General features: G+C 45.4%; 2 protein-coding genes across 6 annotated transcripts; one reads left to right on the top strand and one right to left on the bottom strand.

Moving 5' to 3' along the window:
• Positions 1-12739: 12739 nt before the first annotated feature.
• On the top strand, positions 12740-17084 carry LOC123112467 (uncharacterized). 5 transcript variants are annotated; one of them, XR_006455499.1, is made up of 7 exons: positions 12781-12995; positions 14010-14119; positions 14290-15138; positions 15224-15749; positions 15987-16067; positions 16320-16384; positions 16506-16770. XR_006455499.1 is itself a non-coding variant. In XM_044533453.1 (5 exons), the coding sequence occupies exons 1-5, from the start codon at positions 12857-12859 to the stop codon at positions 16917-16919; spliced, it is 1668 nt and encodes a 555-aa protein (XP_044389388.1). In that variant the 5' UTR covers positions 12740-12856; the 3' UTR covers positions 16920-17084. The 5 variants fall into 5 exon arrangements, 2 of the variants coding, with proteins under 2 accessions (XP_044389388.1, XP_044389389.1); XR_006455498.1 differs by having other exon boundaries at positions 16320-16388; positions 16506-16716; XR_006455500.1 differs by lacking the exon at positions 16320-16384 and having other exon boundaries at positions 16506-16792.
• A 1231-nt stretch (positions 17085-18315) lies between these two features.
• Positions 18316-22639, bottom strand: LOC123112466 (putative F-box/FBD/LRR-repeat protein At5g56810). Its single transcript, XM_044533452.1, has 5 exons — positions 22460-22639; positions 21717-21823; positions 19169-19996; positions 18939-19088; positions 18316-18857 (listed from the first exon to the last, which is right to left on the bottom strand). The coding sequence occupies exons 1-5, from the start codon at positions 22545-22547 to the stop codon at positions 18486-18488; spliced, it is 1545 nt and encodes a 514-aa protein (XP_044389387.1). The 5' UTR covers positions 22548-22639; the 3' UTR covers positions 18316-18485.
• Between the last annotated feature and the right edge of the window lie 413 nt (positions 22640-23052).

Here is a 23052-nt window from a genome sequence, read left to right as displayed (position 1 = left end):
CCTCTTATTAAAAAATAAAGTAGTGCCAACATGGTTTCAATGGTCGTAGAAAAGTAGAAAAAGCTCACACAGAGCCAAAAAAGGCTAGAAACAACAACTAGCCAAATCAAGATGCCACAACCGGCTGGGTAAAGTAGATAGGAACACTAAATGCCTATCCTATTACATGACCGCCATCCAAACCGGTTGAAGATATCCCAAGCTACCATCTCCCAGCGGATAGACCCAGTAACCAAATGCTCCCTGGCCTCCGTTTGGGTGATTGGCGACCACGAACGAATCAGTGCCGTAGTCCGGAATAAAACCTGCAAAAATTGTATACATGATATTCTGTTAAAGACCAAATCATTTCTGCAATTCCAGATAGTCCACAACAAAGCACAAGCCCCAACCCGAATATGTCTCGCTACGTTAGACTCAATCCCATTAAGCCATGTCCCAAAGAACGCATAATCAGAAGTCGGGGGTTTGATATTGAAAGCAATATGGACCGTCTGCCAAAGTACCTTGGCCAGCGGGCAATCAAAAAATAGGTGTTTAATAGTCTCATCCCGATCGCAGAAACTACACTTAGTAGGTCCTGTCCAATTACGCTTCATCAAGTTATCCTTAGTTAAAATTACTTGTTTATGGACAAACCACATAAACACTTCTATTTTCAAAGGAACTTTGACATCCCACACAAACGTAGGAATAGAGTTCGAATTAATTACATCAATATACATTGATTTAACCGTGAATACTCCAGACTTAGTCAACTTCCAGCGTAATTCATCGGGTTGTTGAGAAAGCTGGACTTCCATCAGTCTCCTAACCAGACGGAGCCATTCTTCCCAACGATTGCCCGCTAGCACTCGTCTGAACTGTATATTAAGGGGGATAGATTGAAAGACCGATGCAACGGACACCTCACGTCGTTGAACAATGTGATACAAAGAGGGATATTGGATGGCTAAGGGTGTGTCACCGAGCCAAGTATCTTCCCAGAAACGTGTACTCGTGTCGTTTCCAACAACAAACTTTGTCCTATTAAACAAAGCCTGCTTGACCTTCATGAGACCCTTCCAGAAGGGCGAGTCGGTAGGCCTTACTGTGACCTGTGACAAGGTTTTTGACTGGAGGTACTTGCCGCGAAGGATTTGAGCCCACATAACATCATTTTCCGACGAAAGCTTCCACAGCCACTTGCTAAGAAGGCATTTATTCTTAATTTCTAGATTCTCAACACCTAGACCCCCTTGGTCTTTCGGTCTACAGATGATATCCCACTTAGCAAGCCTATATTTTCTTTTAAGCTCATCACCCTGCCAAAAGAACCGCGATCTATAGAAGTCCAGTCTCTTCCTAACACCAACTGGTACCTCAAAGAACGAGAGAAGAAACATCGACATACTTGTGAGCACCGAATTAATTAGGATTAATCGGCCTCCATATGACATGAGCTTGCCCTTCCAGCAGCTCAGTTTCTTCTCAAATCGGTCCTTGATGCACTTCCATTCTCTGTTCGTTAGCCTACGATGGTGGATAGGAATTCCCAAGTATGAGAATGGTAGCTCTCCCAACTCACATCCAAACAATTGCCTATAAGCATCCTGTTCATCTTTGGTCCTACCAAAACAGAACAGCTCGCTCTTATGAAAGTTTATCTTTAACCCGGTCAATTGTTCAAATAGGCATAACACCAGCTTCATATTTCTTGCCTTAGCCAAGTCATGCTCCATAAAGATGATTGTATCATCAGCGTATTGTAGAATAGAAACACCTCCATCAATAAGATGAGGCATCAATCCACCTACTTGACCATTTTCCTTAGCCCTTCCTATCAAGACTGCCAACATATCCACCACTATGTCAAACAAGATAGGGGACATCGGATCTCCTTGTCTTAGGCCTTTATGTGTCTGGAAATAGTGACCTATGTCATCATTAACTCTAATTCCCACACTACCTTTTTGCGTAAATGATTGAACCTGTCTGCGCCAGGCTTCATCAAAGCCTTTCATACGCAAAGACTGTTGGAGAAATGGCCATTTGACCTTGTCATACGCTTTCTCGAAATCCACTTTAAAAATCACTCCATCTAATTTTTTGGAGTGGATTTCATGGAGCGTTTCATGCAGGACTACCACCCCTTCAAGGATATTTCTGTCCGGCATGAAAGCGGTTTGGGACTGTTGCACCACAGAATGCGCAATCTGTGTGAGCCTGTTAGTCCCGGCCTTAGTGAAAATTTTGAAACTAACATTAAGGAGACATATGGGCCTGAATTGCTCAATTCTGACCGCATCCGTCTTCTCAGGAAGTAGTGTGATAGTCCCAAAATTCAAGTGGAATAGTTGAAGCTGTCCACAGAACAGATCATGAAACATAGGTAGAAGATCCCCCTTAATAATGTGCCAGCACTTCTTATAGAACTCAGCCAGGGAAACCATCCGGTCCAGGAGCCTTATTATTTTTCATCTGTGCAATAGCATCGAAAACCTCCTTCTCCGTGAATGGGGCAACTAGAATGTCATTATCAGCAGCCGATAACTGAGGCACATCCTCAGTTCTGGACTCATCGAGGGACACTGTATTCTCCTCCGGCGGTCCAAATAACTGCTTATAATAGTCGGTTATGTATGTTTTTAGGTTATGCTGACCTAAAATAGTGCCCTCGTCCTGCTCAAGCAGAAATATTCGCTTCTTTCTGTGTTTGCCATTAGCTATTAAATGGAAGAACTGAGTGTTTGCGTCCCCCTGGACCACTCTACGTACTTTAGCACGTAAAGCCCACTTCAGTTCTTCTTCGCGGAGTAGTTCTTTTAACCTCTTTTCCGCCTCATTTTTAACCTGAAGCTCTGCTGGTGCCAAAATGTTGGATTCAGCCTTAATGTCCAGGTCATGTATAAGAGTAAGGAGTCTATCCTTTTCAATCTTATACACACCACTAAGGTTCTTAGCCCAACCTCGTAAGAAACTTCTCGAGTTCCTAATCTTATTCTGCCACCTCTCAATTAGAGATTTGCCTCGAACATCTTTAACCCATTCCCTGGCTATCAAATCTAAGAACCCTTCCCGTTCAAACCACGACGTCTCAAAGGAGAAGGTGTTCTTGTTACCCACATGATTCGGCTCCCCCGAGTCCACGAACAATGGGGTATGATCAGATATTCCCCTCGAAAGAGCTTGCACCGTAACCAGCGGGAATTTCTGTTCCCACTCCACGCTTGCAAGAACTCTATCAAGTTTTTCGTAGGTTGGGTTTGGCAGAGCGTTAGCCCATGTGAACTTTCGACCAGAAAGTTCTATCTCTCTCAGATCCAGGCTTTCAATAATGGTGTTGAACATGAAGGACCATCTGCCATCAAAGTTATCATTGTTCTTCTCCTCTCTCCTCCTGATGATATTGAAATCACCTCCAACTAAAATTGGCAGCTGCTCTGATCCACAGATTCGAACAAGGTCTGCGAGAAACTCCGCTTTAAGCTCTGGTTGCGCGGCACCATAAACCACCACCAAAGCCCAATTAAAGCCATCCATCTTAGACCTAACTCGAAACTTGACCGCGAAATCGCCCATCACTACACTACGGACTTCAAGAGAATCGCATCTCACACCGAGTAAGATACCACCCGATCTTCCTCGCGGAGGGAGGCAATGCCAATCGAAATCAATACCACCAACCAGAGAGGAGAGAAACTGCGGTGCAAAGTTATCTCTACCCGTCTCTGATAGAGCAACGAAGTCTAACTTCTCTTCTACAGCTGTCTCAGCCAGGAATCTTCTTTTAGCCAAGTCCTTTAGACCTCTGCTATTCCAAAAAATTCCTCTCATAGTTCATCATGGAATTTTTTGGTGGTTCGAATCCTAGCACTCCTACGAACTGCGGAATCGGGATAGATCTTCCGTTTCCACTTACGCTTAGGTTTACTAAGCTCAGGCACCCGGTCCTCATGACCGGGTTCACCAATATTAGTCGAATCGTTCTCTGGGGAAACATAATCTTCCTCAGCGTCATGGTTGGTGGGTGCTAGATCCGCACACAAGCTATCAAGCACTCTAACCCTAACGCATTAATCTCATCATCATTCATTGGTTTAACTGCTGCAAGATTATGAATAGTCTCTAAAGCACGTTCCGCCTCCAGATCTAAAATATCATTCACCGACTTAGTAATCTCACTGTCCGTAGCACCTAGTGAAACTCCTAATTGGTTTGCATTATTTATAATGTCCTCATTAGAAAAATGCAATAGTGAATTAGATAAGTTGACGGACATACCAGATGTAAACGCAGCCTCCTGAAGCTTGGCCGCCCTCATAGCGCACCGCTGCTGCATATCATCTATCTCGGGGACGTCCAGGATGCGAGCACTCATCCGTCTCCCCTCGGCAATCGGGTCCGGGATCCCGCCAAACGCGACCACCTCCTCCCTAGTAACACCTGGCATAGAGCCCTCCGAAGGCTGTACCGGGGTTACCTGAGAAGGCGTCAGCGGGCTCCCGATCCCCTTAGACGGGAGTCCCACACTAGGGACCCTGGTCATGGGTAGGGGCGGAGAGGAGATGATGACGGGGGCCGCCTGCCCGCGCCCTCCTCCGACCGCAGCCGCAGGCTCAGACGCATGAGCCATCAGCGAGGGAGAGACGGTCCTCCTGATCGTCGAGGGTGAAGGGGGAGCCAAGGCCTCCTGCCCCAGCGCCCCCCCAGCTCCGCTACTGCTGCGGTGGTTACCGCCACCGTCGGGGAGGCAGGAGCCGAGGCCGCCTGCCTCGGGATCCCGCCCCTCGTACCGGCCGACCCACACTGGGCCAGCGTGACCGACGCCGCCGAGGGCGTGGTGGGGTGGGAAGAAGGCGAGGCCACCAGCCCCGAAGCTCCCCCCCCTCGACTCACCCTGCCCGTAGACGCCGACACCGGAGTCGCGTCCGCCTGGGGTGCCAGTGCAAGAGAAGCTCCCTCCAGGCTCCTCTCCGTAGCTCCGACCATAGTCCTGGCCTGGCGACCCGCAAATAAGCCAGCCTCCCTCTCGAACTCCAACGGGGGGAGCGTGTACTCAAGACAATCATCAGAATCTACCCGGTCACTCCATAATTTGGGAGGTGCCGAGGCTGGCTGAAAAGACCCAAAGCGCAGAGTAGTCATGGGCACCGCTGGGGAAGCAGCAGGCTCAACCCCGATCCCATCCCCGGGCAACTGAGAAGAACCCTTAGCCCCCTCGTGCGTGGGCTCATATGACGGTGCCCCCTTGGCCCCGGCATTACCATCACTGTCTTGCATGTCAACATCATTACCATTAACCGCATCATCAAATAAATCCGTGTCCTCAAACTCGATGTCTAGCGGGAACACCACTCCCCTGTAGGTCCAGTTGACCTTATCGGGCACGAACTCAATATCCAGAACACTCACCAATATCCGGGCCACCCCATGGGCACGTGTGAACGCCATATCCACTTTTTCTGTCTTCCCCACCATTATGCCCATGCTAGCCACCACTCGAGCGTCCTGCAGAGGCTTAGAAGGAGCCCCTGTAAACCGCAACTAGACCTGCGTAAGCGGCTTCCCCTTAGGCTCAACCTACTTCCACTCATGGAACTCCAAGATACACGTAGTACCGGGAACTCGACACAGGCCAAAGCTCAATAATCTCTGCAGATCATCCACAGTTGGGAACTCAACCTTAAAAGACCTGTCCTCGATAAGCACCAGTTCCCATCGAAAATCCCCGGGAGCCAACTCCTGAAGCCTCCTCACAATCTGTGCCTCACTCACCTCGCCCTGGGTTGCTTTCACAATCCCGGTAGTCAAGCTTAGTGAATCCTCCGAGACCTCTCTTGCCCCCGGGGACTCGAAAAACATGAGCTCAGCACAATAGACTCCATAAATGTTCAGCGTCGGAGGCAGGTCACGCAACAACGGGCACTCCCCGGAATCGTGTACCGGCTTGCCACACGTCTCGCACAGTTCGGCCACACATTCAGCAATGAAGTGACCCTTCTCACCGCAGCGGTAACAAAGCATCCTTTCCTTCTTTCGAGCATATTTGGACGCCCTTTCAGTAGCCTCCTCCACCGTCCCAGCCTCAGGAACCTCAACACTGACCCCGACGTTTACCTCCATCGGCTGGGGCTCGGTAAGAGTATGACCATCCTCCGCTGTAGACGCCGCGGGATCAACTGCCCTGGGCGGGGGCGGTCGGCGAAACCTCCCACGACCCCCACCCCGACACACCACGATGGCCACGAAATCCTCCTCTCTGGCGGTGATCCGGGCCGAAAGCCCCCTCAACAAAACCACCTGCCGGGCCGAGAAACGGTCTCTCAGCAGACCCGTCACTCTGCCAGGCATAGCCCCGGCCGCCCCCCGTGGATGAAGACCCTCGATGCTGTCCATCTCCATACGCGTCCGAACCGTCGTCCCCCCACTGACCTCGGGGCGGGTCATAGGACTCTGTCGTGTTGGTGTTCTGTCTCGTTTGCAATGATCCCGAACGATCCTGCTCAGGCCGCGCGACGTAGTGCGGTGGATGCTTGGCACGAGGCTGGTAGCCGACAGTAGGCGCAACTCCTGAGGCCGCACCACCCCGGCCTGGTGCTGCAGCGCCCGGCGCCGAGGGCCGTGTCCCGCCCCGACCCGCGGCTGGTTGCACACCGGTCGTCACGCCCGGTGCCGGGGGCCGAGTCCCTCCTCGGCCCGCAGCCGTCGGCGCGGCGACCACTCCTGGTGTTGGAGGTCTCGGCCCGCCCCGACGAGGCAAAGGAAGCGGCGGCACTTGCCCTGGCCGGTGGGTGCCCAGATTGCCCGCTCCACGACCAGGGAAGCCGGGCACCGCACCATCACCCGCCGGTGCCCCACGTCCAGTAGCCGCATCTGTCGGCGGCGCAGCCCCGCCCCAACCCGAGGGAACCACCGTGACGGTTTTCTTGGCCGGCGGCGCTGCCGCCCCGCGGCCAACCATAGGCCGGAGAGGCGTGATCCTCTTCGCCCGACCCGAGCCACACGCTGGGAATCCCGGAGTCCCTCGCCTAAGAACCCTAGCGCTAGCAGTCGACGGCGCGATAGCAGAAGAAAGAGATATCGCTGCGTTCGTGCATGGAGGTTCGCTACGTAGGAGAGTCAGGTCCGGTCTAGCCTGGGCCACATACCCAGCCATCCCAGGCCCATCTCCTCGCCTCCCCGACCGACACATAGTCGGCCCATCGCAGCCCACCAAAAAAATTCAAACGAGCCGATCGCATCTGAGCGATCTGGGAAGGTTCTGCGGACGCCATGGCCGCCGCCGGCGCCGGATGCACGCCCCTCCGCTTCCCGTTCTTTCGTCTCTTAACAGTAATCCACGACTCCGGCTTAATCATGTCGAAAAGAGTAAGATTCGGAAGGCATACCTTGGGTATATGGCCCTTCCATGGCCTGACCGTCGATGCCGCATTTCTCCGATGAACGACACGTCGTACCAATTCCCTCCTCTCGTCCGGGTGAAGCCCCACCCGCGCCGGATCTTCCACCGGCACCACCGTGTCTACGTTATTGGCGACCTCATCTTCATCATAACCTGCATGAAATAGATCGCCAATCAAATCCGAAGGCGTAGGTGACAGCGGCGAACGTATCGCCATGTCTCCATCTCCGGCGTCGTCCTCGTTGTCTGACTCCATCAGGGCCCAAAACCGGCCGCCAATACCCGCCCGAGCCGCCGCGGGGAGGCATGGCGCGGCGGCGGCCTCCGCGGTCCCCCGGGGACACACCCTGGGAATCGCCCGGGGAGTCGCCCCCCCAGTCGCCTCGCCTGACATCTTCAAGATAACGACAGCTAACACACACCTTTCCATCTGTACATGGCCTGCTACCTCATGCTACATCGCATTTCTGAAACTGTTTATGATTTATTATCTAATCACCAAATATTATTTATATCAGACCTAAACATCGAAAGCATTGGTAATACAACAAGTGCACCAATGGCATCTTTATGCAGATACTCAGTGCACCAATGGCATCTAGCAAATTCCTCCACCTCAAGTTCTTGAGTATTCAAATTTATGGATGGTATTCATGTTCATGTTCGTAGTATATTTTTACGTTTGGCACTCGCATATCATATTTGCCTTGAACTATATGACAGATTGTCAGGTACTCTCCACCTAGATCTGAAGACGGTGTCAAGTTTTACTACGCGTGCCAATTCATCAGTTACCGAACGGCTCCCTTCGCTCCTCCCTCACAGCTTCGTCGCTCAGCGTTGAGATTGTCTACGACACGCTTGTTGACTATTTAACCACTGTCGTAGTAACTGTAGCTCATTTACTTCAGTTAAACCTGCTCCTATATAACGGTTGGGCTGTAGCGGGTGTGAGATATCGAATTCCCCATTTGCTTCCGATGGTTACAACATACACACAGAGACATACGATATATGACATTTCCCTCACAGGATTATCGGTTCACACTGGATTCGGTTAAGAGTTAACAGGTACACATGACACACAAAGTTAAGAGTAGAGTAGATAGGTATAGCTCTATTCGCCTACCCGAGTTGAAACGGAAAATGTACAACACAAAAGTTCCATGGAATAACGAGATGAAGCTAGTGATTAAAGGAAATTTCAAACGGTCGAGCGTGTGCGATGGATTTGCCGAATTTTGTCTAAACCATCACAGGAACACCTTAGGACAGTACACTAGTGTGATACACATATACTCGTCTACGAACGTCGAAACATAAAGCATACAACGTGATAGTAGTGTGAATCAGTCGATCGTGTGCGATGAGTTTGAAAATTTTGTCCGAAATAGCTCCAAACATGAACACGAAGTTGAACATTTAAAGTCAACGAACCTACGAATCCATCGCCTAGATGGAACCATAACGTTGATGTGTATCTTTTTCGTTTAGATGTTAGTAGATTAGAAGGGACTAGACATAGGAGATTATGGAGTGTGAGTACAACACACCACACAAATGTACAACAGAAAAGTCATGTAAAATAGCGAGATGAATCTACTAGCCAAAGAAAATTTCAAACGGTCGACCATGCGCGGCGAATTTGACAAAATTCACCCAAATAGCTCCAAACATGTACACGAAGTTGAACATATACAGTTAACGGAACTACAAACCGATCCAATGAATGGAACCACAACATTGATGTACAACTTATCTCGAATTTAAGACCGTTGTGTAGATTAAAAGGAACTAGGTGAAGGAGAGTAAGAAGTGTCATTAAAACAAACTACACTTATGAATTTGTACATTCCACTAGGGATATGTATATCTACTCGTCTAGGACCGTAGAAACGACGGGCTGACACTACTTGTCAAAGGTAATGTCAAACGGTCAACCAAACACGACGGTTTTGACAAAAATGGTCCAAAACATCTTCAAACATGAACATGAAATTAAACATTTACGATCGACAAAACTATGAAATTATGAATATATCATCTGAATAGAACCACAACGTCGATATGCATCTTTTTTGTGTAGAGATTATCTCGAATCGAAGCATCGTTGTGTAGATTAGAATGAACTAGGTCAAGTAGATTAAAGAGGGACATTAAAACAAACTACATATATGAATTTGTACAGTCCATAGATGTAGATCTACTCGTCTACTGTCGAAACAAATAACGTACAACATGAAAGTTGTGTGAAACTACTTGTCCAAGAAGATTTCAAACAGTCAACCATGCGCCACAAATTTTGTCCAACACAACTTTAAATATGAACATGAAATCGAACATTTACAGTCAACGAAATTATGAACCGATCGTCTGAATGAAACCAAACATTGATGTACACCCTTTTTGTGTAGAGCTCATCTCGAATTTAAGCACTGTTGTATAGATTATAAGAGATTAAGTGAAAGAGATTAAGTGAAAGAGATTAGAGAGGAAACAAAACACTCCAAGTGTATCCTCTGTGCTTGCTCTCATCCTTTCATACATTTGGGCCCATCACGTACACTCCTTGACTTGCGGGTCCATCACGTGCACTTTGTTGGCTTGCTTTTGTGGTGAAGACTAACTCTATACATTCAGTTTATTCGATTTGCAAGGTTCGGTTTATAAGGTTTACCGATTTGTACGGTACTAATACCTCGGTAATTACGGCTCCGTTTCGGTATATATCAAAAATAACTGGTATAGTTTCAGTATATACCATAAAAACTAAAGTTGACGCGAATTTGAAAATGACATAACAATAATTTACAAATTTACGACTCAAAACACCTATTTTTTATACAAAAATATATAATAAATACATATAAGTACATTGCATGTATTGAATCATGCCTTGATGGTTATGGTTGTGCTTAACATTTTTCAAGAGAAAAATAAGTACGTTACAAGGAAAATGGGTGCGCCTCGTGGTTCCTGTACAAGAGAAATTACTACTTTTATGGTTGTTCGCTCAAGAAATATAAATATATTTTTTACTTCGGTTTATTTGGTTAACCGTTTGGTTTTTCAGTATATACCATAAAAATAAAAATTCAAATCGGTATGGAAAGTTCATACCATACCGAAAACAAAATCCGTAAAACTGGTTCGGTCTGGTTTATTTTTTGTATGGTTTTTGGGTTTGATTTTAAAATGCACAAAGTGAGTGAAGACTGTAGCAAGTATAACTTCCATCTTTTTCTGAGGGGATTTTAGCGAGTACTGGCATAAGCTTTTTCTTCCACGTCGTAAACAGGGCCGGCCCGTTTCATTTGTTTCGATCGCTCGTTGTAGCTTCGTTTGAATTGTTTTTCTATTTCCTTTTTGTTTTTTTGGTTTGTTTGTTTTTTCACCACTTTTCTTTGTTTTTTGTCAGTTTTCTTTGCTTTTTTCACCTGTGTTCTTTGGTATTACTCGGTTTTCACTTGTTTTTATTTATATATTAAATTTTCAGTTTCTTTTTTCTTTCTTGGTTTTCATTGTTTTTTTGTTTATTTATTTTTTCTTTTTTATTTGGTGTTTCTATTCTTTCATGATTTACTTAATTTTTCTTTGTTTCCTTGTGGATTTTATTGTTTTCATTATTTTTCATTGGTTTTCTTTGCTTCTTTTCTGGGTTTCAATGGTTCTATTCATTTTTCTCTGTTTCTTTTGTCATTTTTTGTTTCCATCTTTTGATTTATTTTCTACGTTTTTTACTTTTCTTTCTATTTGTTTTGTTTATCTTCTATTTTTATCTGAATAACATTTTTTTTTGAATATATGGTTTTGATGTTTACATCTAGAACATTTTTTTACACATGTTTACATTTTTAAGTACATAATTAACATTTGTTTCGTGCACATTCTGCATTTCACACACACACATTCTTCGCTTTTCTAGTGATCAACTTTTTTCACGCACATTCAATAATTTTTATACATTAGGAACATTTTCTTATACACATTTAGCATTCTCCTAATGCATGATTAACATTTAGTAAAATTTATATTTTGATAATTAAGTATACAAACGTTTTAGATGTGTATAGAAACATTTTTATACATATTTAATTTTTTCAAATAATAATTACCATTTTTCAAATGGTTGCTTAACATTTTTCATATGCTTGATTAATATTTTTAAGTACATTGTCAACTATTTTTGACACATTGCATACATTACATATGAAACATTTTTTATACACATTTAATATTTAAATGTTTGATTAACATTTTTCGAAATTTTATGTAATTTTTTTGTAACATAAATATTTATAATACTTAAAAGTACACAAAATAAAAAAATAAAGCAAAGAATTGCCCAAATAATTAGGTTGTAGCCTATGGCCTCCCGCGCGCGGGTCTGGCCCAGTCTTGCGCTCACCCAAGGGGAGACTGCCCTCATATCGTAATAAGCGAGACATAGATGCGCCCCACTTTTGAGGTCGATTCAGCCTGACTCACTAGGGGCCAGTTCTTTTGGGCAATTCTCCCAGAATTGACCCCCTCCCCAGCTTCTCCCAGAATTGCCACTTAATATTTTTTTACAATTCCTAGCTAGTTAAGGTCTAATTAGCTAGGAATTGTAAAAAAATATTAAGTGGCAATTCTGGGAGAAGCTGGGGAGGGGGTTAATTCTGGGAGAATTGCCCAAAAAAACTGGCCCTAGAAACAATCGATTTGAGTGTTTCAAGCAGGCTTGACTGGTGCGGGCTAAGAATTTGATACATGCAATCAAACATGTCAAAATGGCAGCCAGCAGGTCCGGCTAGACCTAATGCAAGATTCCAAGGAGACCATTAGAAACAGAGGTAGTAGTACTGTAGTAGGGAGCTGCACTTGGCCCAAGTACTGCCTAAGGTTTGGTTGTTCCGTATCCCTCCTCCCTTCGGACCAGTTGATCCCAACCAAATATACCGCCTAGGGTTTGGCGGCTCCATCCCTCCTCCCTTCGTGCCAGTTGATCCCGAGCATCCTAGAGAGAGGAAGGGAGGACATGTCCGTGCAGCGCGACACAGATTCTTTCACTCGCTGCCCTGCAAAGAAAAAAAAATCTTTAACTCGCCTCTCTGCTATTCCCTCCATCCCATAATATAAGAGTGTTTATTACACCACCGTCCCATAATATAAGAGCATTTTTGACACATATAAGAGCGCTCTTATATTATGAGACGGAGAGAGTATTATTCATCTACACGTTAATTCTCTCCCATGCGTGCCTTGCTGCTCAGGATTTTTTTTTTTTTTTTTTTTGTAAATGGCGTTGGTGGATATCCAGAAAAATAAGTGGCGCAAGTGGACAGCCCAGGAAGGCCCATGAACACCAGCGGCCTGACCTGACCACATTTCCCTGTTCGCCTCCTGGGCCTCTCCTTCCCCAATCCTTGCGCGTTCGCGGTCGCCGTCGCTGCCCGCATCGCTTCCCCTTGCCAATCCTCCCTCCGTTCCATGGCGCCGCCATGTTTCTCGAAGAAGCCGCCGTCGGGGAGCGCCGGGGACCCAGCGGAGCCTTGCGGAGGCGCCTCCTCTACTCTCTCTCCAATCCCGCCGATGCTCTCTTCAGCTCCTCATCCTCTTCTCCCCCCAGGTAAAGATCCCGCGCCATCTCCCCTTTGGATTCGTCGAGAACAGTAGCTTTTTGCTTGTGCTAGATAGCACTGTAGCTTGCATCCATGGATCGTGAGGTAGGTATTTTGTGATCCTTTAGGTCGAGACATAGGTCGACATGTGTAGTACTAGGTGTAGAGGTACAAGGAAGGGCATGTCCGCATGTGTCATGAATTCTGGCGGTTGTGGTAGTACTAAGCAAGAATTGTCCTGGACAACTCTAGCCTGCTGACACATGTATGTAGTTATGGATACATTTCATCTCAAGTCATAAAATGATCCTGCTATTCTTTTTCATCAAAGGTTTTCTCCCATATTTGTTCAACATCTTATTACAACCATACATGGAACAAGAAATTTTCCCGGTGCTGATTGCATGAAGTTTATACATGGAAGATGCTAATTTTTCTTTTTTCTGAACTGTGAACTAGGCACATTGATTTATCTAGTGCTCTCTATCTCTACCAAATTTACTATAGGCAGACATGTTTTACTATTTCATAACTATGCCATGTCGTGCTATAGTGTTATATGATCTTGTATTTGATCTGATTGCTAGCTGAAATTAATTCATATGCAAGTTGCTGCTATATAAGCAAAAAACAACTTTATTTAGGAGCCATGTCGGTCCGCATTGGGGGAGAAGGGATCTAGGTTTATATGAGATTGAAGGAAATTGCAGGCGTTGCTTTGTTAAAACACCTGTGCTCACACGATTTGATATCCGTCTTGTAGATTGTAGATTCCGTTTGTGTTCCTGCAGAGAATCAGACAGAGGATCCAACTTTGCGTGTGCTTGAACTCGTCCGTGCCCTTCGGCCCTTCTTTGGTTACTTAATTACCCCTTTGTGTGCCTTGCTGGTATATGGAAAAAAAGGAACTTCTTCAGAGCCCTGTTCGCATTGGGGATCTCACTTTCCTTGCTTGTGCTTGAACTCGTTTGTTCCTTTCATCCCTGTCTGTACTGATCATAACACTGATGTATTTGTTGCAGATGGATGGAATGCTTCTTCATTATCCGAAAGAAACAGCCCACCCTGCCGACCGGATGTTAATTCCTATGGTGGCAAAGAAGCCAGATATCCGGGCCCAGACCTTCCAGAGGTATGTTCTCAGCAGAATAGCTAAATAGAAAATCATTACAGCATTCCTGTTCATGTCATTCTTGTTCCTAAGTCCTAACCTTGGCTGAATCTTGCTGATTGTAACATCCTTTCCCAGCTTTTACCTCTCTATTTCTCATGATGATCTTCTCTACTTGTGCACGCGTGCAGGACATTTGGTGTCGTATACACTTCCTACTACCAATGCAAGATGCTGCCCGTGCCGCCTGTGTTTCTCGCTCCTTCCTACACTCCTGGAGATGCCACCCCAATCTCACCTTCACCAACGAAACGATGTGCCCCAAAGAAGATTTAAAAGCAGCGGGATCGAACGCTATTATAAGAGACTACAACAACAAAATTGACTGTGTTCTGAGGAACCGCTTGTGTACTGATGCCGTGACGAAACTCAAGCTTGACTACCACGTTCCTCCTGATGGTGCTGAATCGTATCATCGTCTTGATAGCTGGCTCCAGATGGCTGTTACGCCCAGGACCAAAGAACTCGAGCTTCTAGTATGGTCGAAAGAGGCGAGCTTTGATTTCCCATGCACACTACTATCTGACAGGTGTGGGGGCTCGATTCAGAAGCTTCTCCTTTTCAGATGTGCCTTACGTCCCACATTTCAACTTGGTTTGAGAAGCCTGAAAACTCTGCATCTGCGCGATGTGCGTGTTACGGGGGAGGAGTTAGGGTGCCTTCTGTCCAGTTCCACTGCTTTGGAACACCTGAAGCTCGTATATTGTGATGATATAGTTCGCCTGGAGATACCTTGCCTGCTGCAGAGGCTCAGCTTCCTGGAGGTGTCTGGATGCACGAATCTTCAAGTGATAGAGAACAAAGCTCCAAATCTCTCCAGATTTTACCTTGAAGCAGGTGAACTGGTGCAAGTCTCGTTTGGAGAGTCGAAAGTGAAGGACGTGCAGTTGAGGCAGGGTTATGCCATCAATTATGCTATTGAGAACCTTCCTTCACGTGTGCCGAATCTTGAGACACTTAACATACAATCTTCTCATGAGGTATGGTCTTGCTCTTAAGTTGGCGAACGTCCATATAACAGTAGCCGGATGTTTGGAATAATTAACCTGAGTCATCTTTATGCAGATCTATGTTTTCAAGGCGTCGCCTAGGCGTCGCCTAGGCGACGCCTAGGCGTCAGAGCGCTCGCGAACGTCAAGGCGTCGCCGTCGCTTTAGTTTTTTGTCTAAGGCGTCCGCCTTGTGCTGTTGAGGCGTCCAAGGCGTCGCCTAGGCGTCCAAGGCGCCGCTTTGCTTGATTTTGGACGCCCTGGACATGCGCGGGCAGGTTGAGCGGGAACCAGCAGCTGGCGCGCGCCAGAAAGAGGAATTGGCGGGAGGGAAGAGAAATTGGGCGGGAGAGAGGGGGTAAACAGAGGCAGGAGAGAGAGGGGAACACACCTGTGACTCCAAATCGAGGGGAAAAGAGAGAGGAGCTCTCTCCTCTCAGTCTCTCACGCCGCCGGCCCAGATCCGTTCCTCCTCCGCCGGCCTCCCCCTGTCCGGCCAAGCTCCTCCTCCGCAGGCCCTTCCCCTCTCCGGCCAAGATCCATCTCCGCCGGCCATCCCCCTCTCCGGCCAAGCTCCTCGGCCGCCGGCAGCCCTCTCCCAAGGTACGGCTCCTCTCTGCCTCTCTTTTCCCCTCACCTGCCCATGTTTTCTGATGGTGCTGCTGCTTGTGCCTCACTGCTTTGCCTCTAAGCTAGCCCTCTGTTTAGTATATGTAATGCACTCATGTTTGTCATCTTGTTTTGCACTTGCTCTGTCATCTACTCTGTTTTTTTACCAATGGTGATCTATTAATTAAGTTTAGTTTTAACCATATATGATATATGTTCATCTTTATGCAGATTTCTATTGTGGAAGGCAGAAATGGGAAACAAGATGGGAGGAATGGATGCTATGTGGGCTCAACAACCAGGAAATTCAAGGTATGAATCAGTTACATGTCCACTCATGGCTGCCATATTAGTACCCCTAGCGCCTAATAATAAGTGTCTAAGGCGTCGCCTCGCCTCACGCTTTGAGCGCCTAGGCGTTGAGGCGCCCCCCCCAGCGCCTTAAAGCGCCTGGACGCCTTGAAAACATAGATGCAGATAGTCAATTCCTCACTGGCATCTAGCAAGTTCCTCCACCTCAAGTTCTTGAGTATTTTTCTTATTAGTGGATCATATTTTCTCCAGGACTACGATTTTTTGTCGTTGGTTCATTTTTTTGATGCTTCTCCTTCCCTCGAGACGTTTCGCTTGTATGTAAGTTTGCTGTTCACCCTTTCTTCAAAAAAGGAAACAAATGACTGTTCATCCTGCAAATTGTCTAATAACCATGTTTGGATCATCAATTTAAATACCTTGGCTTTTGATCTTAAGGTAATCGAGCATTCCATGGATGACTGGTTTGAGGGAGATCCCTCGTCTCTGAGGCGAATGCCACAACACTGCCATGGGAGCCTCAAGAGTGTGAAGATCATTGGTTTCTTCCCCCAAAAGAGCATGGTTGAGCTAACATGTCATCTTCTCGAGAATGCAATGTCACTTGAGTCCCTTACAGTGGATGCTAGTCCAGCTAATTACAGGTGTTCTGGCAGTAAACCGGGCAGAAAATGCAGTCCCCTGACAACTACAGCTATAGTGAAGGCACATAAATCAGTCTTGGCTGTGAAAAAATACATTGAGGGGAATGTTCCCTCTACAGTCAAGTTAAATGTTCCGGAGCCTTGCGGACGATGCCATCGTTTGAACGAATCAGGTGTCAAACCATTCTATCTGATGTTTAATGATTAGATGTTTTAGTTGCCATGTTACTTTCAAGAGCTGCCCAACGTTTAGGGGTCTGTGATATTACATTCTCGTAAACTTTGTTTACCAGACTGTCCAATGTACTTAATATTGCTGTATCAGGTGCCGTTAAACATTGTTATGAATCTTTATAGTTTCTTACATTTGGTATACTGTCTATCTTGGAATGGTTACACACTTGTGACATCTCATCTTTGCCTTGACCTGTATTGTATGCTACTGCAAGTGATCATTTATAGCAGACATGTTTCTGCCTGACTGAACATGTAGGAAAAGTAAACAGAACAGATGAAGTGGAAATAAGTGTTGAACATATCCATCAAGGTAGAGCACCTTATTTAAAAAAAATGGTAGAGCATCTTTGTTTGTTTGAAATAAGTGTTTCAGTAGAGCAGCTCCTCCCACCCTTCATTGTTGATCTTCTTATGGGTGCTGTACTGAAAAAGGGGAGCTCTGAACGTTTCGACTCTGCTATACTGCACACCTGTTTTGGTTTGCTGTACCGAACTGTATTCCTGCATCGTACTTATCAAAGTTCTGATGCTAAGGCACTGGTTGATTTGCCGTACTGAACTAGATTCTGCGCTGCGTTTCGGAATGTTCCAAATGCCAAGACCAATGCAAACTGTTTGCCTACAGTTCATACCAACTTCAAGGCTTATAAGATGCTGACAATTGTACTCCATCTGTACATGGCCCTGCTACCTCATAGTACATCGCACTTCTGAAAGTGTTTCGCTGTTTTTGATTTATTATCTATTACTACCAAATATTATTATCAGAACTAAACATCTTAAGCATCGATGCTCATTAAATATCAGTGATGAAAAGCAAAAAGACAGATAAAGTGGAAATAAGTGTTAACAGATGCATCAAGATAGAGCACCTTCCTTCCTAAAAAAAAAATCTTTGTTTGCATCAGTTTAAAGATGCAAAGGCCCTAGGGTTCCCCAGGCGCCGCCATTTGGCGTCTCGGTAAAAGGGACACTTCTCTCCCGCTTAATCTTGTGATTCTTGTCATGGGAAATTATATAATGTACTGATAAATAGCGGCTCTGAAGTCTGAACCTGCTATACTGCAGACCTGTTTTTGTTTGCTGTACCGAACTGTATTCCTGCACTGGATTTCTGAAAGTTATGATGCCAAGACACAGTTTGATTTGCTGTACTGAACTGGAGTAGATTCTGCGCTGCATTTCTGATGCCAAGACCAATACAAACTGTTGCCTCCAGTTCATACCACCTTCAAGGCTTACAAGATGCTGACACATGGAACAAATTTGAACTCCATCTGTACATGGCCTGCTACCTCATACATCACATTTCTGAAACTGTTTTGACTGTTTTTGATTTATTATCAATTACCAGATATTATCAGAACTTAACATCTAAAGCGTCGGTAATAAAAATTAATATTGTTGTTTCATAATTGATTTACAAGTGAAATACACACTTGTACTACTCCAGGTAAAGGGTCTCACTCGATCACATCCCATCTAAAATCACATAAACATCATGCAAAATATTAATATAGCTTGACATCTCTAAAGCTCAAGAAGCATTGCAGCAGCGGGCGCAAGGCTCCAGAACATCCAGCTTCATGGTGGACGGAACTATGCCCTCCACGTACCTTCGGATAGCAAAGAGCGCTCTAGGAACTTCCATGAGAGTACTCTGGCCCAAGGTAGAGCAACTGTCCATGTCGCTGTCAGAACATCTACGAGAACAATCAGCGGTGTCCAATGTGAGGGACTGTAGCGACCCTGCATTCTCGATGATATGAAGCGTTAGCTCAATCAAGCTCTTTGCAGATTTGAAGCCGGTTATCTTCACACTCTTCAGCTTGTCATGGCGGTGTCCTGGCATCCGCCTCAGAGGAGAGGGATCTCTGAAAATCGACTCGTGCTCCATGGGTTCTGCTGCCTAAAGATGAAAAGCCAATTAAATTAATGGTTCTGCCATTTATAATCACTAGATACCTTTGCAGGATGAGCATTAACTTACTTGCAAGAAAAAGGACTCCAAGCAAGGAGAAGCATCCAGAAAAGGAACCAGGGAAATATAATCATTGATACGAGGAAATGCATATCCATCAACAGTTATCCTCAGGTACTTAATGCGGAGGAATTGGCTATGCATCATGGGGGTATCAGCCTGTATAAAGACATATCTCAGGTTAATTGTCAAGCAAGATATAACATTTTCATATGCATATATCTGTCAGATGAATATACCTTGAGACGCAAACTTATGTCAAGAGTTTCAAGATTCGGGATAGTAGTCTGAAGCATGGCATGAGCATTATCGAGGGCATGTGGATGCAGCATTGTTAAGTTCTTCAATTGCTCTCCATGTGAGATTTGTCCTTGTTTACCACCAAAGTAAAAACTGGAGAGATTCAGAGCTTTGCTCTCTACCACTCGTAGAGCGTTGCATCCGACCACTTGTAGGTCGTTGAGGCGCTGCAGCATGTCGGGTATCTTCAGGCAAGTTATTTCATTGCAGTACCCAAATGCAAATAGCTCCAGAGCAGAACAACTGGAAAGAAGGCATCCTAACTCATCCTCACTGATACGCACATGATACAGGCGCAGATTCATCAGGCTTCTGAAACAGCTGAGTCTGACCACAGGACGGAAGACACAACCCGAGAGGTGTACATACCGAATCGAGTTCCCCCTCAGACCAGATAAAAGTGAGCACGGGAATCTGTATGTTGCCACCTCTGAAGACAACATAAGGCCGAGTTCTTCAATCTCCGATGTAATAGCAACCCGAAGCCAGCTATCGAGAGAAGAACAATCGCTGGAATTGTGGCCAAGGAATTCAAGCTTGAGAGTCTTCAAGCCAATGCCGGAGTGGTTTTTCAGAACTTGGTTAACTTTGCTGGCGAATTTTCTTGCTGTTTCAGCCTTTGTAAGAACTCCATTGCATCCTACAGTCGAGTTACTAAATCCAATGTTCGGGTAGAACCTCCAACAACGTAGAAAGGCATGAGAGACACAGGCAGCACGAGCAGCATCTTGCATTGGTACTAGTGAGATTATATGACGCCAAATTTTCTGTATGACCAAGCATTCAAGAGTTAAACACTGGATTTCCGAAGGATAATGAGTACAATTGACTATGGAAAGGAGAAGAAAAAAAGGACATGTGGTGTGATTCGTTGGGAGAAAATAATGTGCAAAGAAACAGCAACAAACATGTAACTTCTACATTGCACAAATACCATTTACTCCCTCTGTCCCAAAATATAAGAACGTTTTTGACACTAGTATAGTGTAAAAACCGTTCTTATATTTTGGGACGGAGGGAGTAATATTTAATCAGCCAGAAAGCTCACGCAACAACTCTAGCAGCTACCCACGAAGATATATAACACACAACATGGTAACTGAGATGAGAAGAGATTGAAGAGACCAGATATTGATGTTCTACACACATAATAGAGGAATCAATACTCTACCCTGAACTGTATGGAGACTGCAGGTGGATCACATATGAAATTTGGACTTGCAGGAACCTGATTATAGGACAAAATATTCAAGAGTGGAGTAAAGTCCCACTTGTGTTAAGTAGTATAGACGGATTATTCCCCCAAATTTCTAGTCTGAATAAGTGAGTATGCATATTTGACATGGGTCCAAGCTTGTGGTGCTCATGGTTTAATCATGTTACTTTGTTTCCGGGAAGCCTGAGCCCTGAGCCTAATTATAACTAGTAATGTTCTGGTCACTATCTGCCCGAAGGCCAGACTTAATGGACGACAACAAGCACAACACCATCCAAACCTGAGCAGTCAACTGTATGCAAGCATGCACTGGTGAGGAAGATAGGGCATTCCTTTTTCCTACATGTTTATAATGGTTTTCCTAGAAGACTGCTATAGATGGCAACTAAGAAATATATTCTTGAGTTAGTCATGGGGTAGCCAATAATATCGGCTTACAAATTGCCTCGAATGGTGTCTACTGCACAATAGCATGCTATAGATAGGCCAATACAGCAAAGAAATAGCACGAACGTGCAACTTCTACATGGTACAAGTGACATTATAATTTTCAGCCAGTCCATCCGCACTTGGACCTTCTACATGTTAAATGACATTATAAGACTGGTGGGACATCACAATAACATATCTACAGAGTTTGGGACGCATATTGCCCACGAGGTGGGAGATCCTATCTTAAACATGTATTCCGGTAGATATACACCCAGGCGTTAGACGGTAGCAAGAGTGGCCATATAACCAAGACATGTGCTATATATGCAATAGATAATAGCGACAAGTCACACAATAAGAATTCGGGTAAGCATAAACTGCGGAGATTGTAGCTAAAACACATCAATCACAATAAATGAAGCACAAGGAATTGCTGATAAGGGCCTATAGGAATTCTATCCAACATCAGGGCACCCAAGACTCGTGACAGACAGTTTTCCACAAAGTTAAAGCCCCAACATCAATCTTTCCCCTTTGTAAAATACTCCCTCCGTTCCTAAATATAAGTCTTTTTAGACATTTCAAATGGACTAAAACATACGGATGTATGTAGACATATTTTAGAGTATAGATTCACTTATTTTGCTTCGTATGTAGTCACTTGTTGAAATCTCTAAAAAGACTTATATTTTGGAACGGAGGGAGTAGAAGAGGAGTTACTACTTACTAACACAGGAAATACATCTTTATTGAGCTAACACAGGTCCAAAAATTTGTACAGCAGGGCAGTGATGGTGATATTTTATTTACTTGCAACCAAAGTCTTCCATTATTCATACCTGTGGAAGGTCTGGTATCGAGTATTTAACTCTTTTCCTACCCTCTGAACGATCATCTTGTTGCCAGGATGAGCGTCCTCTTTTCGCCAACAAAGGAACTGGATCATCTGCAACACATCATCGTTATAAGGACACATGCTAACAGAAGAAAGCAACAAGGTACACGCTTGCGTAAAACAAAGGTTCAATTTCGACTTGGCATCCAACTTTTACACAAGAGCGCTAGTGCCTTTGAGAATCCAGTTCACTAGAGCATATGGTTTTTTCGGTTTTTTTGCAGAACAGTACAACCTCTCCCCAGTCTCACACATTTGTGCCAAATCTGACGGAACAATTGATTTTACCCATCAGCGAGTGAGATCCCTATCCTTCCGCAACATCTCACAGGTTTAACCCTCTAACAGTGCACCAGAAGTCCAGAACATTCAACCATCTGCGAGTGAGATCCTTATCATGTACACAAACACACACAAAAAAAAAATGCCGGTCCTTGATCACAAGTTTAATTCCCAGCCTGCCTGAACAAGGGTTTTAAACCCTAGCCTGCCTCAGAAAAGGATTAATCCCTAACCGCGTAGTTGCTACTCGAGGGGATTGGAGTTAACTCTAACATATGGCTCCTTTTTCTTTTGTTCTTCTGGAAAAGGAACCCTAATCTGCAAACGCAATATAAGAGATACTCTTCTACAGATGCCAGGACATGGTTACAAAAGTAGCAGGACGAGCAGAGAGAGAGGCCTCACCACGGGCTTGTATCCGGCGACGCCGCCGCCGCTGCCGCCGCCGCTGCCGCTGCGCGGAGATGAGCCGCCCCAGCGCCAGCACCCCCATGGTACGCCGAGAGGAATCGAGGGGCCAGGCCAGGGGAGGAAATCGCTTCGGCGCCGCCACCCAAGCTACCTCGATCGATTTTATTGGGCCTTTTCGTTTAGACTGATTTTATTGGGCCTCAGAGTGGAAACACGGAAGCTATATCTGGCTTATAGCGCACGAGAGCTATGTCTCGCTCGGCGCGAGACCGTAGCTTTCTCTCGCCTGAAGAGAGAGTAACTACTTTTACTAGAAGAACGCCCGTGCGTTGCAACGGGGACACATTAACTTTAAGAGTTCAATGTTAATATTCTCATACATATTAAGTGACATTGGCGACATTTTTTACCATCAAATCCTCACACACACACTCTCTCCCTCCCACTTTCTCACTCTCTCCCCCCCTCTCCCTCTCTCTCTAACACACACACAAATCCATATTATCGAGTACGGGATCATAATCCATCTATTTCACACACACACGCTAGTGCATAACAATATGGATTATGTGTATTTTTGCCACCAC

This window comes from Triticum aestivum, chromosome 5B, assembly GCF_018294505.1.
Source record: "Triticum aestivum cultivar Chinese Spring chromosome 5B, IWGSC CS RefSeq v2.1, whole genome shotgun sequence".
Lineage (NCBI taxonomy): Eukaryota > Viridiplantae > Streptophyta > Magnoliopsida > Poales > Poaceae > Triticum > Triticum aestivum.
Note: the sequence above shows the minus strand (reverse complement) of the source record. Positions and strands in the feature narration are given on the sequence as shown.